This window comes from Phyllostomus hastatus, unplaced genomic scaffold (assembly GCF_019186645.2).
Source record: "Phyllostomus hastatus isolate PE091 unplaced genomic scaffold, TTU_PhHast_1.1 phas_contig_58, whole genome shotgun sequence".
Lineage (NCBI taxonomy): Eukaryota > Metazoa > Chordata > Mammalia > Chiroptera > Phyllostomidae > Phyllostomus > Phyllostomus hastatus.
In genome coordinates, this window is record NW_025333916.1 from 57,622,878 (window position 1) to 57,641,806 (window position 18,929).

Here is an 18,929-nt window from a genome sequence, read left to right on the forward strand (position 1 = left end):
TATATGCATACTAAAATCCAAGCAAGTATGTGCATACTTAAGAAACCAAGTTAAAAATTGCAATTTTGTGTCAGTACCTTAAGAACAAATATATCCTTCTGAACTCGGAGATACTGATCCCGTTTCTGGTGTGTTACAATTGCTTTCTGAATAATGTGGTCTAAGTGAAGGCTGTAAGGTTTAGGTCCTCGTTTCTTCATTTCATGGAAGCGTTTTAAACAGTTCAAGGCTGCACTGGCTCGCCTAATGAGAAAAAATTTCAATCAGTAAGTACTGCAGTAAGCTAGCATAATTTTAAAGAGATCACTTTGGTAAATTACTCTATTAAAACTTGCATAAATTCAAGTATAGGGATTGTCACTAAAAAGTAAATTATTTAATCAAATATGGAACCACAAAGAAAAAGAAATTAAGAACACTGCTCAAATGTATGAAGAAATTCATGGCCATAAACTGACCCAGTAAATTTAAGTCTACCAAGCTCTGGGAAAGTGTATTTTTCCTTATGAAATTACTGACATAAAAGCTGAAAGTTACCATCACTAAGGTAAGCCTGGAGTTAGGACTGAGAGGGCCCATAAGGCCCTCGGTTTATAATACATCAGCTTGTTAAACAACAGTATTTTCATTGACAGAATTAAATTAAGTAGAATATTACTATGAACTGTTAACAAAAATTCATAGTTTTGAACAGCTAATGAACTATATTTTACTATCATTACAAAAATATGAGGTCCAAAAATACAGATTTTTATTATCACACCTGAAAAACAGATGCCCCTGGCCTAGACGTAATCTTTACCAAATGAAAAGATTCCTGCTAGCCCTTCCCAATCAAGCTCCTCTACCTTTACCCTACATATTATATTTTGTTATTAGAACTGGAATTCCAGCAAAGCAATAGCTATATTACCAAACCTTTGTTTATAGATTCTGTATTTGCAATATTTCTTTCAGAGTTTAGCTTACTTCAATGCCTATAGTATGGGCTATGAAATTCCAACATTAATTTTAACCCCACGTATAAAGGAAAACACTGTTAATCTTTGTGCTTTATTCACTTGAAATAATTTAAACATTAAAAACAAGCCCTAATTGCTGCTTGAAACATAAAATAGTCCCAAAATCTCACAACCAACATTTTTATTAATCTGGTAGAAAGTTGATGCCCTTGTCCAGAAACATGCTAGAAAGAATTGATTTTACCAAGCTCTAATACTTTGTGGCCTAAAATACAAATAATAAAAAATGAAACTATTAATTTTCCTCCTATCTGTACGGTTTCCATAGAACTTCCAAGCATAGCCCATTCATACTACTTTTTAAAAAGAAGAGAGGGTTAACTAATTGGGTATTAAAGATACCTAGCAAAAACTTTCCTAGAACTCTGATACTTACACTCTTTTCTCCTTGGGGATATCAAAGGAGGCTGCCATATTCATTAGGGTTGGCAGGCAGTGCAAATGATGGCTATGTGAATGAGGAAGAATTGTGTTTGCCTAAAAGGAAACAACATTTTTGAGAGCAGAGAAATATTTTATGTTCTAGACTATCTGTAGATATAATAAAAAGACTAAGGTTTTACTCATGAAATTAACCATGATTTACTTTACAATACATATTTATTTATAAGTTTATCTTATTTTCCACAAAGGGATATAACAAATATAGACTCACATTAATAATACTAAATCTCACACATAGTTCGTTATAACATTAAATTGTAATTTTTAAGTGGTACATAATTAAACTCAATCTTTAAATGATTTCAAAAAACAATACAACAAAACAGATCCAGAGCTATAATTTACATTAAAAGTAATATATAAAATGCTAGATGCAGTATCTTATGAATTGACTTCTTAGGTTTTAAAAACCACTTACTCAAAACAGGTTTTCCTCATATTCTGATATTTAAAATAAGAAACTTATTAACTCCTGCTTTCCAAATAAAATTCTACCACTCAATCTGCTTTTATCAATGAAGATAACTAAATTAATTAAATGTGGAAGCCAGAAGATGTAAGAGTAATAAGTAATGAACAAACACCACTGTACTACTCAACAGCACTTTTATATTTCACGAGAATCATAGAATTCTGGTGTGTAGGTGAAAAGAAAAAAAGTGATTCATTTCTATAAAATTAAATAGTTCTGGATATTAATATGCTTATAGGAAATGATATTTTAAGGACAGAAATCAAAATAATCAAACCTGAGAACCTGCAATATTACTTAATTCCTTCATAGATTCACTGAAGGAGAAGAGAGCAAGTGGCTAAATAATTTATTGATAAACAAGACAGTTATCATTAAACTCTGTTTACTTCTCTTTCCTTCACTCACACAGCTGAGCTGCTACATGGGGAAAAAAACCTCAAAATAAAACAACAACAACTGGGGAAGTAGGGTGCTAAAACAATAACTAAAACAAATACTCTGCCAATAATAGCAAGATGTAGTATAATTTTAAAAGATTTGCCACGGGGCTACTTCTTCCTTACTGAGTTTAAAATAGTTCTTTTTACTTAGCATTTTATTAACTAAGAGGTAACCTAACAAATATAAACTTCTATCTTATAAGCAAAGCTTCCTCATTGTTTGATTTACTGGGAGTAAAGAATGATCAGATCACTTTCCTAGCTCCTTGTTTTCAGACAGTATTGATGTCACAAAATCACGGCAAAAACAAAACAAAACAAGACAAAAACAAAAAAAAGCCCCAGAAAACAAAGATGCCCACCCCATGAACCTCAACAGGTACGTTTACAGAGGTGACTGTGTTCGAACAAGGCAAGTATAATTTGAACTTCTGCACAAAGTTCTCTAAAACTCAGGCACTGACTGCCATACTCCATTCCTAGCTGACTGAAGTAGTATCTGTAGTTTTATAATTCCTTAGAAAGTCTTTCTAAGAGAGATTAAGATTTAAAAGACTCAAACTGTCAGCATTGAAAGTTAGTGCAAAAATCCTTATTTGGTACTTTGTACTTTTTATGTTTGTTTCATTTCTAAAACTAGCCAATATATATCAAGATATAAGACATCAAGGGTTCTTTGCAACGAAAAGATGTATGTCTGAAAACATGTATTTATTCTTTGAGAGAATACAAAGTAACATTGTTAACATAACCTATTTCCTAAGTTAAAATATGAATGACATCAGACGCCATCAGGAGCTGGCCGGCTCACCATGTGTAAAAGCTCCCCAAGAAGGATGGTGGCTCTCACTGAGATAAGGTCCTCACTGTTCGTTATCACTTCAACCAAACCCTTGGAAAAGAAGAAGAAATACCACAGTCACAAAACAGTATACACAAACACATTTACACAAATGTCTGTTGCTCTGAAAGAATTCTGTTAGAGAAAATATATAAAATCGAATAAAATGGGGTTTGTAAGTCTTACCTCTAAAAGTCCATTACGAATGAATGCGGAAAGTATCAATGCCAAATAATTATCCATGAGGTCTGGCCTGTAATAAACACCGCACAGAAACAACTTAAACAATATTCCATATATTATATAATTTAACATAAAAACAGTAGCTGTAATAAAGCTGAACCATTTATGTATCTAAATTCTACCTGGATCTGGCACGATGAGGAAGAATAGTTTTTGCCTCAGCTGCTACAAAGCCATCTGAAAGCCTCCAGCTGTCTTGGAATCTACCTGGATCTAAAATAGTTAAAGGTAGGTAGGTAGAAGATAATTAGATGTTACTGAAACACTTAGATAAGTGTATATAACTACCAGCTAGCCAGGCTATAAATAATCTTTTTAAATACTAGTTAGAAAAAAAATAGATTAAAAAATACATACAGAAAAAAATGATTTATGTAAATATATACAAATCTAACTTTATTTTGGGACTTTGGGGTCATTTCACTAAAAGAAAAAAAGACAAGAATTAGATTATCTAATCTGAGAATTATGCAAATTTCTTATTGTCTCCTCTTTCGTCCTTGGTCCATCTTTCTATTATTTTCATTGCTTATTTGAAAGAGATAGGGTGACAAAGAAGAAATTAATTTTATTTTTAGAAATCTAGTGCAGTTTTTATTTCTATATTAATTTCATGCCACTATGATGCAATAATAAAAGAAAATCATATTCAATATGTAGTTCAGTATTTTTCCTTTAAGGGAATGTGTCTCACTCAATTAGGTATGCCATTTTAAAAATGACAACATTTGAACAGATGCAAATACACTTAGCACTTACCTACACTGAGCAGCGCTTCTATGAACTCTTCAGTCACAGCAGGTAGAGGAAGGCGAAATATATCATAAAGCACTTCAAGCAGACCTCGCTACAAGTGCAAATAAATAAGTTCGTTTACTTTTCTGGAAAAAATATTTGCTGAAAGATGCTATGAATATCTTATTCATAGAATTAAAAATTGAAAAAACAGACTAATACATATTTCTGAGCTACGCTCAATAAAAATTAATTACTAAATGCTTACTACATACATGATTTAATCTTTTCAATAAGTCTTTAGTAACCTCATTGTACATGTGAAGAAACAGATTTAAAGGTTAAAAGTAATATGCCCAAGGTCACAGAACTATAAATAATAAAACTAGTCAAACCTCAGTCAGTCAGATTCCAAAGGCCACGTTATTTCATCATCTCCTGAGTAATAAGTCAATCAAACCGCCTCAACCTCTAGTTGCTGGATTCTCAATCTTTCCACCTATAACCACAACCTTCCATTTTCATTGTCTAAATGCTTTTTAGTTTACACTTTAAGTGAGGCACCCCTGGCTAATATTTTCTAATAATATTGCTCAACTCTAAATTTGGTTTATATAAACAAAAGAAAAAATTTTTTTCTTTTGAACAAAATTAAAACACACTGAAGGGGGAAAGAAAAAGTTAATTTTCCCCTCCAATTTCCATTTGGTAATTTGTTTTGGCTGTAAAATATGAATTCTTATACATTAAAAATTTATGAATACATCTAATAAACAAGCATGTATGTACATATAGTCTGTCCAGAAGGTATCCAGCCTCATAATACGAAAATGAGACATTTATTGAGGAAGACACAAGAAATATTATACACAGGACAATGACGCTTCAGTCCCCTTCAGACAGGCACCTTGGGACCTCACACAGTTCTCCCAGTCACCATCAGCTGCCCAGTCATATATTCCTGAATCTTATCAACAGTTTAAAACCTCTTCCCTCTCAAAGGACATTTTAGTTTTGGGAAAAGCCAGAAGTCGCAGGGTACCAAATCTGGGCTAAAGAGGGGCTGAGTCACCTGGGTGATTTGATGTTTCACCAAAAAAACTCTGCACAAAATATGATGCATTCGCAGGCACACTGTCTGTGATGGTGCTGCCAATCACCAGCTGCCCATACCTGCAGCCTTCTGAATCATCCGAATAGTTTCTGCAGAGGCATGTTCAAACTTAAGGCAAAATCTGAGGCAGATTCGTTGCTCTACTCGCTCAGTCATTTTGAATGCAATGGCCACACAGTACACGTGCTCACTCAGCAGCATCTACCGCCCCCACTGACTAGTGCAGTGAAGTCACCATTGTTCTTCTGGGTTGTCAGGTTACACACGTCGCGCAAACTGTTCTTGTTATATTAACACGGGCTGGAATTTTTCCGGACAGACTACACACACACACACACACACACACACACACACACACACACACACGTATATACACACACTCAAGAACATACGTATATACACAAACCAATTTTAATCAAAACCACTTATATTATAAAACCATGTTAAAAGCCTGAAGATGCATAAATATCAGTTACTTTTTCCTAAATATAATTCTGTATTGCTTGAACCTTTTACAATGAGAATGCCTTTCTGTATTGTTTGCATATTTAAAGAATAAAGCATAATTAACTTCATATTTTTATCTAAATTTAGTACAGCCACAGTTCCTAACAGCAGTATTTCTAATGATTCATATTATCCTTAAGATTCAACTAAGTTGTAAATATTTATTTATGTATTTTCTAAATGCTCTATGATATAGATTAGCAATTCATGAGGAAAAGGCATCATCTGAAATAAGCTTTTTATAATCAGCATTACTTTTACCTACCCTTATTTCCATATTTGGTATGCAAAGTACTCCAATTAAAGACTGAATGCCAGAGTTTCCAGGTTTACATAAATTAATAATACCTACAGAAAATAAAAAAAAATCATTGACTAGAATTTCAAAATTTTTTTTAGTAATATATCCATAATATAAAAATCTGTAGTGTTTTTCCAAGCTAAACTATAATATTGTATTATTTGGGTATCACAAGTGATAGTATATTTCAAACATTCTCTGAATTGCCTACTGATTAGAGATTACCAGTAATTTTATGTCCTTCTTCTATCTGTTTCACACCCCCAAAAGTTTATAGTATCTGACTGCTTACGACTCCCATTTATTGATGAGTGATTCTCAGGAAATAAAAATATTGGAGAGAGTAAGACAATGGTCTTTCTCCCTTATTTAATGCATTCTTAAACTAAAGTGAAAAAGTCTTCTTGGCATTAGTCTTTTAAAAGTTTAGATAACCAACCTATCAGATGCAGAGTTCAAAACACTGGTGATCAGAAAGCACAAAGAACTCACTGAACACAGCAAAAACATTAAGGGATAAAATGAAGGTTACACTAAATGAAATAAAGAGAAAGCATTCAATTAGAACAGCAGGAAGAAAAAAGAATTAAAAAAAGTGAGGAGAGGCTTAAGAACCTCTGGGACAACTTTAAAACATACCAACATCCAAATCATAGGAATGTCAGAAGGAGAAGAGAAAGAAGAAATTAAAAACTTATTTGAAAAAAATAATGAAGGAAAATTTCCTGAATTTGGTGAAGGAGATAAATATCCAAGCCCAGGAAGCACAGAGTCAAGGTGCACCTTGTTCAGGTGCTTCCGAAACAAGGTGGACCCAAAGACAACCACACCAACACATATCACAATTAAAATACCAAAGGTTAAAGATAAAGAGATAATCTTGAAAGCAGCAAGGGAAGAGCAGAGAGTTACCTACAAAGGAGTGCCCATAAGACTATCAGCCAATTTCTCAAAAGAAACTTTGCAGGCTAGAAGGGACTGGCAAGAAGTATTCAAAGCTATGAAAAGCAAGGACCTCCAACCAAGATTACTCTGCAAAGCTATCATTTAGAATGGAAGGGCAGATAAAGTACTTCCCAGACATTGTAAAGCTAAAGGAGTTCATCATCACCAAGCCATTATTACACAAAATGTTAAAGGGACTTATTTAAAAAAAAAAAAAAAGATCAAAACTGTGAACGTTAAAAAGGGCAACAAATTCACAACTATCCACAGCTGAATCTAAAAAAAAAACAAAGCTAATAATCATAATAGGAACATAATCACAGATATGGAGATCATTTAGAGGGTTGTAAGTGGCAAGGGGGAAAGGGGAGAATGGGGAGAAAGGTACAGAGATTAAGAAGCATAATTGGTAGGTACAAAATAGATAGGGGGATGTCAAAAATAGTATAAGAAATGGAAAAGCCGAAGAACTTATAGGCCCAGCTCATGGACATGTACTAATATGGGTGGAGATGCTGGAGGGAAGGGGGATCCTGGGTGGAGGGGGACAAAGGGGAAAAATTGGGACAACTGTAATAGCATAATTAATGAAATATATTTTTTAAAAAGTTTAATCTTAAAATTTAACTTTTAGCATAGAAGAGTGAAACTGACAGACTTCAAATAAATTGTATGGATCAAAATTTTAAGTGAGAGAACTGAATCAAATAATTTTAAGCATATTAATATCATGTCACAAAAGAAAATGTATGAATAGTCAATAAACAAAGTGTTCAATATCATTTGTCATTGGGGAAAAGCAAATTCCATTCACAATTAGATACCTCTACACACCCAGCAAACTGGCCAAAATTAAAGACCAACAACACCAAATGCTGACAAGGATGCAGAGCAACTGGAACTCACATACAATGATTACAGAAGTATAACAAAGTATAAGTATTTTGGAAAAAAGACTGACAATTTTTTATAAAACTAAACATATATCCACCTTGTTACCCAGTAATTCCATTTGGGTCTTTACCCAGGAAAAATGAAAGTTCACATCTGCAAAAGGAAGTGCATAAAACTGCTTATGGCACTCCTATTAACAATAGTCAAAGCTGGAAACAGATTAGGTATTCACTAACAGAAGGAGAACTAAATATGCTGTGACACATTTACCCAAACGAATACTATTCAGCAACAAAAAGGAACACATTATTGGTACATGCAACAACATGAATGAATCTCAAAATCAAACTGAGTGGAAAAAAAAAGCCTTACACAAAGGCAAAAATATACTATGATTCCACTTATATGAAGTTTTAGTCAGAACAGGCAAAGCTGACTATGATGGAAATAAACAGAACAATGGTTACTTCTCAGGGTGTTGGTTTAGGGATTAACCAGGGAGGGACATGGGAGAACCTTCTGGGGTGGTGGCAATGTTCTATATCCTATAAAGGGTTTGGATACACATATGTAAGCATTTGTGAAAACTCATTAAACAGACTCAAGATTTGTGATGTAAGGGGAAATTTTACCTAAAAACACAAAGCTACAGAAACAAAAATAATCAGTCAGGGCCATAAACAAATATTGAACTCCAGGTAACAGTCTTCATACGCAAGTGTTTAGGGGTCAAGAGTACTAAAATATGCAACTTCCTGTGAAATGCATTAGAATAATGTAAGAAGAGGACTGATAAATTCACAGAGGGATGGGCAGATGAACAAATAAGTAATGAAGTAAACAGAGCAAAATTTAGGTGGTGAAAGTATTTGGGTGCTCACTGTATAATTTTGCTGTACATTTGAAATTTATGATAATAAAATGATGGAGGAAAATGTTTTTAAAAAGTTGTATAGAACTCTGAAGTTGTTGCTTTTAAGCACTTATATCAGTATTTCTCAAACTTTGATGTCTGATGTAATGTGAGAGATTATAGATTAAGACACAGTCTTTACAGATCATACTCTACACTAATAGTCTAGAAAACAGGCAGTTGCAACTCCTGAAGAAACTGTTAGAGTTTATTTGTAAATCAGTTATTTGGATTTTGAAATCTATTATATATAATAGAAATAATGTCACAAATATAAAAAAGCTAATTTACCTCATAAATAGTACCCATTTCTAATGATGGATCAGTATATAAAGGCCACAGGACAAAGGGAAGCAAGGCAGCAAGAACGTTTAAGGGAGGCAAGGGAAGAGAATGGCAGAGATGAGTGACAGGGAGAGGGAAGCCTGGAGGGAGAATGAGAAGACAGTAACTAGGCTGTCCTGGTGGTTAAAGCCGGAGAGAATTCATGATCTGGTGACACAGGAACAGCTCTAAGGGCAAGGAAGCTGAAGGCCAGCAAAGGGTGATGGCCACAGCTACAGAGGACAGAGTGAGTTCTGGAGCAAGGGCAGCGATAGCTAAGCTTGGCAGGAGAGCTGTGTTGGTGTCCACACTGAAACAGTGTGGGGAGGCTGGCTCAGTGTAAGAAAGAATGTGTGACCATTTGGCCCTTGTAAACACTAGTATATCCCAAGGGTAAGGGAAATCGGTAGCCACCAGGCACACATAGCACAAGCGCAGTTTTCACAGAAGCTCAGAGAGGTCAGAGGAAGTCCCTGTAAACACACTGGGGAGGGGGGGGGGGGGGCGGGCGGGCAATGACTGGGAAAGGAATTTGCATGAAAAAGATTTCTGTTTGTTTGGGTTATCTAGGTACATCAAAGTGTTTAGGTAAATTTTCTAGTTCTGCTTACTGCTACACTCCTTTGTATGCTATTCCTTAAATTACTTTACAAAGTCAAGGAGGAAGAAGGTAGTTACTAATATAATTGGTGGTATTATGTAAGAAAAATGTTTGGTCTTTATTCCACAGAAAGATAAAACATGCATAATCCCTCTTCTAAAGAAATTTAATGGCCTACCTTGTTTATTTGGTGTTAATGACATTTTATATTATACTTTTTTAGGTAACAAAAGTATAGATCATATTTAACTTTCTTAATTGGCCAGGCAATCATGACTGTATAGACTTACAAATAGTCAATTTTAATGGTTTTGTACAAATCTCTTTAACTCTAAAAATAACATGTAAGGTAAGACCAGAATAACATCTAAACTAGATGCTGCAATAACAGTTTAACGTTTGAAAGCACAGTGAAGTTTTTCTCATATAAGAGAGTGTTGTATAGCAGCACTGAGGAACTCACCTGCCCACGACCGGAATGTTGCTATGATTCCCATTTTACTGGCTAGAAACCTTGCTTCTCTGTCTTCTCTGGGGGTGGTACGTGGACGGCAGCAGGGGTGAGGAGGTCAAAGAAAAGAATAAAATGTTAAAACAAAAAGTGAGTTTTTCCTGGTACTATAGCAGAATGAACACTATCATTAGTTAACATTTAAGTATTTACACAGGAATTTAAACATGTTAAAAAAACGAAGATCAGAACTGCCGCAAAGTAAAGGATCCAATAACATAAGGGCCCCCTTCCAATTTAAGATCCACAACACAGTTTAAGGTAAGTTACATATTTTGACTTTTTTACTTAGTTCCACGTTTTTTTAAAAAAGTATTCTTAGATAGCTCATTATCACTTTTAATTGAGCACTAGACAGACAACACCAGCTTGCTTAGTAAGCATTTCTGTCAGAACTCTGAAATACCCCCGTCACCTCAAGTTTCCACGTCCTAATCTGGGGACCCTATGCACATGATTTTACTGTCCTGAGTGTGGTTACGTTTACGTTAGAGAGCCCAGCAGACCGTAAGATGGGGAGTTTATTGGTGGGCTTGATCCGACTAAAGAGTTTTCTCAAGCTGGTAAGTCTGAGATTCAAGCACAAGAATGCGAGGAACTCCTCCTGTCTGAAGACGGAGGGAACCACGTGGCAAAAAGAAAAGAGGCTGGCCCCTGGACGCTGAGAGGAGGCTCCAGCTTACAGCAAGGAACCAGGGTCCTGAGTTGTTTAACAGCAAGGAAGTAAATGTTGACAACAACCTGAATGAGGCTGAAAATGGGTTTCTCCCCATAACCTCCAGACAACAGCCATTCCAGACGTCTGAGCTGCTGAACTGGGAGCTAATAAAATGCTGCGGTTTTAATGGGCTACATTTGCAGTAATTTGTCATGCAGCAATAGAGAATATGTATGCTCTGTGTCAATAAAGAGAATGTCCAAGTATCATAAGAAAAACCCAAGAAAGGGGTCTAAAAACCTTAAATCCATAACTTGGCAGAAACAGGTTTGAGAAGTCTTAAACAGAGAACATCTATTTTGATTTCTTAGCTCAGGTCATGATATGTTAGAATGTGAGGGGTCCACTGTGATGGAGGTGATTAAAGATATACAACCACTTTTTTTAATTCAAGGGGAAAATGAAAAACAACAAAAATATCTCTATTTCACAATGTTCCATAACTTAATAATTTTAATATTTACTATCAAAATAAGTATGTCTGCAACAAACAATCCTACCAGAGAAACACCTCATAGCATATTTGCAGGGATTGTGTCATTTGCAAAATCTTCACAGATAGTACATTATTTGATGTCTAATCAATTTAATTAAAAAGCTATCCCATAATATCTAGTGAACTATGTGCTTTTTCTCTCCCAAAAAACTCTGAAGATTATCCTGCCTCATTTTTAGAAAATAATCTTTATATCCTTTTACTTCCCTTTTAACCTTACTTTCAATATTCTACCTATGCTATCTTTCTATTTACTCAACTTGTTAGTAAGGTAGCACTTCATTCTATCCTTGTTATTTTATTCTTTTAGTCTCTCAATGTAATTATACTAAAAAAATATAAAGTCCTAGCTTTCTACTGCAGCCTAATTTATATTTTTATATATAAAATTAGTCTTTAAACTTCTCAAAGTTCACTTTTAATTTTTTAAACCACAATTAATTACATTATCAGAGACTTACAACATAATTCCATGAAATACTAAACTTACTGAAACTCACTTTTCCCTGACGACTCTATATGCAAGCAGGAATATTCAAAACTTTGTTAGCAAGATACACAGCACCTTTTAAATTACTAGGAACAAATGATACTCACTTGAGCTGTCCTTCAGCTGTATCTGGACTATGTCTGTAGTGAAAATCAGTATAGGGTGCTAAAATTCGCTAATAAAAAAAAAAAGGAGAAAAAAATAAGTGCCTTTATTGTAAAACACGTTCTTTCTGTAATGAGTTAAAATTAATTCCACTTCTCTATATCTTTAATTGGGTACTGTTTAAGAGACTTATTTCTTCAAACTCATTATCAAGAAATATACCTGAGTGATTTTTTAAATATTGAAATTGAATTTTTAAAATTTTAAATAGAAGTATAACACACATACACATATAAAAAACAGTGCACAAATCATAAATGCACAACTTGATGGATGTTCTCAAACTAAGTGCTCTCCTGCAGCCAGCACCAGATGAAGAAAACACCGGCAGCCTCAAAACCTTCTTACTCCCCCTTGGTACTCACGAGTCACTACCAACCCCAGGATTGGAGGATCCTGACCTACAACCCCATGACTTAGTTTCGCCCACTTCTGAACGTTCCTGAAACGGTTTTATTTTATAAGTTACATTCTCCTCTTGTTGCTATTATAAAGAAATCCAAGCTATATTTTGTGTATTGCCCCTATATTCAGCAACCTTTCTACACTCACTCATTCTAGAGCTTTAACCACTCTATCTCGTTTGCTAATGTCCATCAGTGCCTATTGCATTATTGTGGTCTGAATTTTAATTTTAAACTCAATTTAAAATATGGAAGACATAACTAATATTGCTTTTGACAATCAGTATTTTTAAAAATATTTAGTCATATATGTGCTTTTTCTGGCATTTTTCATTCCTTTCTACATTTGTTTAGATCATATTCCTTTTGACTGAGGCCTCCCTCTAGACTTTCTTTCTTTGTGCCTGCCTCATTTTATAAATAATAATAAATATTTATTATCTCATATGGTTTCTGTGACTCAGGAATCTAAGAGAGGTTTAGCTCTGCAGTTACAACTCAGGGTCCCCCACACGCTTCATTCAAAATGTTGATCGGGGCAGCAGTATTCTGCAGGCTTGATGGGAGCTGGAGGATTTGCTTCCAGACAGTTTACTCACAACGTGCTAGCTGTTGGCAACAGGGCTCAGTTCCTCCCCACGACACACACGGGAAAGCAATCCGGGAAGAGTAATGTTTCTTTATATCCCCTTGGGTCTTTAGTCTGAAAAACCTTTATTTGACCTTTGTTTTGCAAAGTCATTTTCTCTGGGCATTATTTTGACATTATTTTCTTTCAGCGCTCCAGAGTTTCCATTCTACTTTCTTCTGGTTTCCCTTAATTCTGTCGGGAAATCGCTGTCAGACTTGTTCCTTTGAAAGTAATGTCTTTTTTTCTAAAGCCGCTCTTAAGATTTTTATTGGTCTTGGTTTTCAACAATGTGACCATAATGTGCCTACATGTTGTTTTCTTTGTATTATCTCATTTGGGGTCTTCCAAGCTTTACAAACATGAAGTTTCATCAGTTTTAGAAAAAGAAGTTTTGGCCATTGACTCTGGATATTTGTTTCTGCCTATATTTGTGTCTCTTTTCCAAAGACAACAATTATGTTTTACCCCTTTTGTTTTGTGGCTTTCTTTTCCCACACTGTGCCTTACTCTGAATATTTTTACTGACTTTTCTTCCACTTTGCTAATGGTATCTTCTTGCCCAAAATGAATTTTTAACTTCATTGAGTTCAGAATTTCAGGTATTATGCTTTTCAGTACTAGAATTTCCATTTGTCTTATTTTATACATTACAATTATCTGATGAGATTCTCCATTATCCCATCTATTTTCTTCCTCTTTTCCTCCATTTTTTTGAACTAATGGATCATAGTTGTTTTAAAGTCCTTCCCCTCTAACTGCAACAATGTGGATCACCACTCGGAGTATTTCTATACAGTATTTTTTTGTTTGGGTTTTCAGTCTTATAGACTTTATCTTTTTGTATGACATTCCATCAAAGTCCTAACTGAAAGTCAGACATGTTGAATTTTATAATCCAAATGATGTTATCTCTATTAGATGGTTTATCTTTTCCACTGTTCAGTAGGTTAAGGAGGCTGATTATTTTTTCTGATTGCCAAGTTAAGTTGAGACTATGTTGCAATTCTGATAAGATAGAGTACACTTTGGTTTTCCTTTCCTCAAGTACAGCCCTCCAGTGCTTTCAATGGAGAGCTTAACAAGTATTTTTCTCCTTGGTGCTGACTGGATTTATTTTTTTATTTCATAAGTTTTGAACTAAGATCTTTAGCTACCCATCTATGATAGCTTCAGATTTTAGGGAATGTCATGAATAGGAAATCAGCTATGAAATACCCAGTTTTGTCACTTTAGTACCACACACTACTGCTAAATGCTCCTCCCGTTTTTCGGATCCCAGCAAAAGCCTATGTGGATTTTCAGCTACTAATTATATCCTAGTCAGTAAGTGGACCAAGGGAAAAAAGCAACTGCATAATCAGTGTGAATTCACTACTCCTTTAAAGCCCTTTACCCTTTTGCCCATGGCCCCTCCTCCTGGGAGGCCTTTTGTGTCCTGCGCGTGGGGACTACAGCATGTTCCCCTGTGCTGTCCTCAGGGTCTGACCTGGTAGCCTCTATCTTGCAGAGATGCTCATTTCAGCAAACGTCTGGGGGGATAAGTCAGACTTGGTCTAGGGACGTTACACGTCTCTAGACTTGTCATGACATAACCCCCAGGACTGCCAAATACTCTGGTCTTCTATCCAGGCCTAGGTCACATTCTCAGCTTCTAGCCTGTGCCCGAAATCTGCAAGTACCCCCAAGGGCATCTGTAGATCTTCAGGGAAACTCTCCAAGTACCCTCCTTCCTTACAACTTCACTCCCATCTGCAACAGTGTCAGCAATAAAATAAATAAATAAATAGATAAATAAACTTCACTCCCTCTGGTCTTTATTGGTTTCATAGCCCTACACTGCTTTAAATAGATGATTTCCATCATTACCCAACTTTTCCAGTTTTCCACAGCAGATGTCATCAACCAACCTATCCCACTCTGAAATGTAAGTTTAACAACTGTTTTTAAAGTTACTATAAAATTACCATTAATTTACAACCTTTACAGAGTTTCTACTCTATTAACATTGTTATATTAAATCTACATTTCTTTTCCTGTCTGAGGTTAAAATGTATTTTATGTAATATAAATAGAAGCCAAGGTAAATTTTAAAAAAAGATTTCTAATAGGAAGGAAATGGGGGCCCAATAACAGAGAGTAGCACTGAAAATGGTTCCTCTGTATGTGGAAAAGGGAACCAATCATCAATTTAGAATGAAACTGGTAAAATTTAATTAATAAAAATGAGGACAATATTCTCTTAAGAGCAGATTCTACAATGAAGCAGAGAATGATTAAATAGAAGATGATGATACTGAGTAATATCCATGGCAACCAGTATTTGAATATTTATTATGTGCCAGGTACTAAATAAAATATTTTATGTATATTAGAATTAATATATGAAAAGCACCAAGAAATACCCAACTCATTAAGGCTTTATATTGGTGTTAGCTGCTATTACTGCTGCTTCTACTAAATACTACTACTACCATTATTATTATAGTACTCCCTCTTCACAACAACTCTTCAGGATAAAAACCATGACCTTCATTTTACTGAGGGAAAAACTGGGTCCAAGAGAGGCTAAGCCCCGGCCAGTATGGCTCAGTCAGTTGGGAGCGTCATCCTGTAACCAAAGGGTTGCAGGTTTGATTCCTGGTCAGACCACATATCTAAGTTGTGGACTCGACCCCCCACCCCTCCCCACCGTCTGAGCACTTATGGGAGGCAACCAATCGATGCTTGTCTCTCACACTGATGTTTTTCTCTCTCTCCCATCCTCTTTAAGAAGCAACAAGAAAGTGTCCTTGGGTGAGGAAGTGAGAGAGAGAGAGAGAGAGAGAGAGAGAGACAGAAAGGCTAATAACTAGCCCCAAATCATAAAGCCAGCAGGTCATACAAAAAGTCAAAACCAGATCTGTATATGCTCTCAATTGCTATGCTATTCTCAGGGGATTTTAGTAAGGAAAAAAAGAACCAATTTTTGTGGTTTTAAAGAACAAGATATAAGCAAAGATATAGTTGTGTACTTAAACATCTAACATGTTATTTGAAAAATTTTCACATATAATGGCTTTTTAATCTGTCGTACCATTATATAGGAACAAAAAACAGGCCGATACATATTACCGTCCTTCACTGTAACCATCTCACCAACTTTAAAATTCTAGTTTTTACACTTGATAAAATAAAACCTAAACCTAAACATACAATAAAATTAAAAAAATGCCAGTTTATCCCCATTGGATTACCAAGAATAATGTATTTAAAATCACATATTAAGAGAAATATTAAACTTAAATTTGTTAGTATGATACAGGTTGATGTCAATGTTATAATTTCAAATATTTCTAATAGCCCTAATAAAAGCAGAATTATAACATTTAAGACAAGGTTTACAAAAAATAATTTAGAAAGACAAACTAGGGAAAATAAATCTTTTATACCTTGCATGATTTCAACCCAAATACAAACAAATCCAGAGTTCTGGATTTGTAATGAATAACAATATAGTACCTGCACACAAATAAATTATAAGAATATAGTTTGTGATAATTCTGTTCCAACCTTTACTACGTACTTTTAAAAGAATATGTATTATTTTATACTAACTAGAAAAAACAATGAATTAGTAAAAAAATTTTAAAAAGGATATATATGTATTCTATTTCTTTCAAGTATATGTGGTCATTATTTGCTAATAAGCAGTTCTAAGTTCAAAGACTTTTAGCATGGTTTAATAAATAAACAGTATATAATTAGCAGGATCTATTTACACACAACACACTAAAGTCTTCAAAAAGAAAGTCTTCTTAAATAAATAGGTAAATGGCTATGTAACCTTACTTGTGCTTTAATTTGCTTAGTAAAATTTTCATTGTTAAAAAAAATAAACTTCGTTTTATACAATGAGGAACTACTTTGAGAATAATATTTTTCAATTCAGTCCAAACTGAATGAGCTATAAAGCATTGCTGGGAATAAGCCAGTCTTCGAAATTTAGGTTTGATAACGCTATGCTGCATCTACTAACTTTAAAATTTCAAAGTAAGAGATTGTATTTAAAGTTATATTTTAAAACTAGAAAAGAATATTAACGTTCCTACCTCTAATTCTACATCAGCTCGCACATATTTTCGGGTCTTTGGATGATTAAGGAGGTGCAAAATTGTAGTAATGAGGGCCTCATTTATTCGACTTAACTGGCAATCGATCACATTTTTCAAGATGGTGTTTAGTCCACCTCGAAGGGCCACCACCTCTGGATTCTGAAGTGCTAAAATAAAAAAGAAAAACTTAATATATTATATAGGGGATAATTAATCAAATATAATCAGAAATCTGGGGTTTTGTTTTAAAACAATTTCCTTTCTGACTTGAAAATCTTTCTAGTCAAGGACACTGAAAAGGGCATGTGGATAAAATATATCTAATAAGAGTCACCGAATATACTTTCCAAAACTCTTCTTTATTTATGTCACTGATTGTTTTTCCATATCCTTTATTCCTGTTTTACTGAAATGGTTCTTCTTGCCCATGAACTGCAAGGACTTTTTATATGAGACTATCAGCTATTTGTTTCAAATCTTTTATAAAATTTACAATTTTACTTTAGATTTTAAACTCAGATTTTAATCTCAGTACATAACCTTCGTCAAACTAGAAGTTGTCTCAGATCACTCTTTAATCAGTTCCCGTCCACCACAAAGGTAACCAAGGTTCTCATTTTTACACATACAGATTACCTGTGCCTTCTTGACAATCAAGCGGATAAATTCAAAGAGTGAAAAGTACTCCCCAAATACAACATATAAGTTATATACATTTTTTACTAAGTTTATTTGTTGTATATACTTTTATTTTCTACTTTGGAAATAGTACAATTTTTTTGTTAGATTTACTGATTATTGCTGAAACATGAAGTAAATCTACCAAACCTGTATTTTCACTTTCAGTGTACTAAATCCTTAAGTTTTGTTTTTCAGGTGTTTCAGAGTTTCCAAGATATACCATCTACAAGGTAAGAGCATCTTCTTTCCAACATGTAAACTTCATTTATTACTTTGTCTTACTAAGCTGGCTAGAAGTTTTTAAACAACATTAATTAAGAGCTAAATAGATGTAGTATTTGTACAGATCCACAATTAAGAAGTGTTGATTTTAGATAAATATTCTAGAATGTTATCCAAGTAGCCTTCTAATTATTTTACTTTGTATTTCTATATAGGTATGTGAGCATATGTGTATTTGTGGGTATATGTAGATAGATGTTGGTTTTATTACAAATTGGTAGATTTCCATATTTTTTACACTCTCAATTTAAACTATATAGGAATTATCTGTTCCTTGAAGAAATTTCTTTTTAATACAAAACTACCTGAATGAGTCTTTTGGGGGGGCAATTATTTTATAAAGTACTTCAATGGCTTTTGATTATGTTTTATATCTTTTTGAGTCAACCGGATATAAATTTTCCCTGAAAATCCATTCACTTCAGTAACATTTCCAAATATTTATAAAAGCTATTCCATAATTTAAAAACTCCTATTATGTTCTCTTTATTTCTAAATTAACCTTTGTTTCTCTAACCTTGGCAGTTTTCAAATATTATATATGTTTGCCTATCTGTATATCATTTTTCCTTCTTCAAATTAACACTGGTTAAATTAAATAATCTATCTCGTTCTCTAATTAAGACTCAATTTCATTGTTCCTTTCCCCTGCTTACCTACT

General features: G+C 34.2%; 1 protein-coding gene across 4 annotated transcripts in view; it reads right to left on the reverse strand.

Moving 5' to 3' along the window:
- The window catches only part of RICTOR (RPTOR independent companion of MTOR complex 2), a 98,332-nt gene that overhangs the window by 30,997 nt on the left and 48,406 nt on the right, over window positions 1-18,929 (reverse strand). For all 4 annotated transcript variants that reach the window (XM_045847769.1, XM_045847767.1, XM_045847768.1 and 1 more), the window contains exons 8-17: window positions 17,303-17,472; window positions 12,122-12,189; window positions 10,263-10,330; window positions 6,087-6,169; window positions 4,225-4,312; window positions 3,588-3,678; window positions 3,409-3,475; window positions 3,193-3,273; window positions 1,399-1,499; window positions 78-243 (exon numbers count right to left, since the gene is read on the reverse strand). In XM_045847769.1, coding sequence (XP_045703725.1) covers window positions 78-243; window positions 1,399-1,499; window positions 3,193-3,273; window positions 3,409-3,475; window positions 3,588-3,678; window positions 4,225-4,312; window positions 6,087-6,169; window positions 10,263-10,330; window positions 12,122-12,189; window positions 17,303-17,472 — 983 coding nt within the window. The remainder of the gene's footprint in view (window positions 1-77; window positions 244-1,398; window positions 1,500-3,192; window positions 3,274-3,408; window positions 3,476-3,587; window positions 3,679-4,224; window positions 4,313-6,086; window positions 6,170-10,262; window positions 10,331-12,121; window positions 12,190-17,302; window positions 17,473-18,929) is intronic.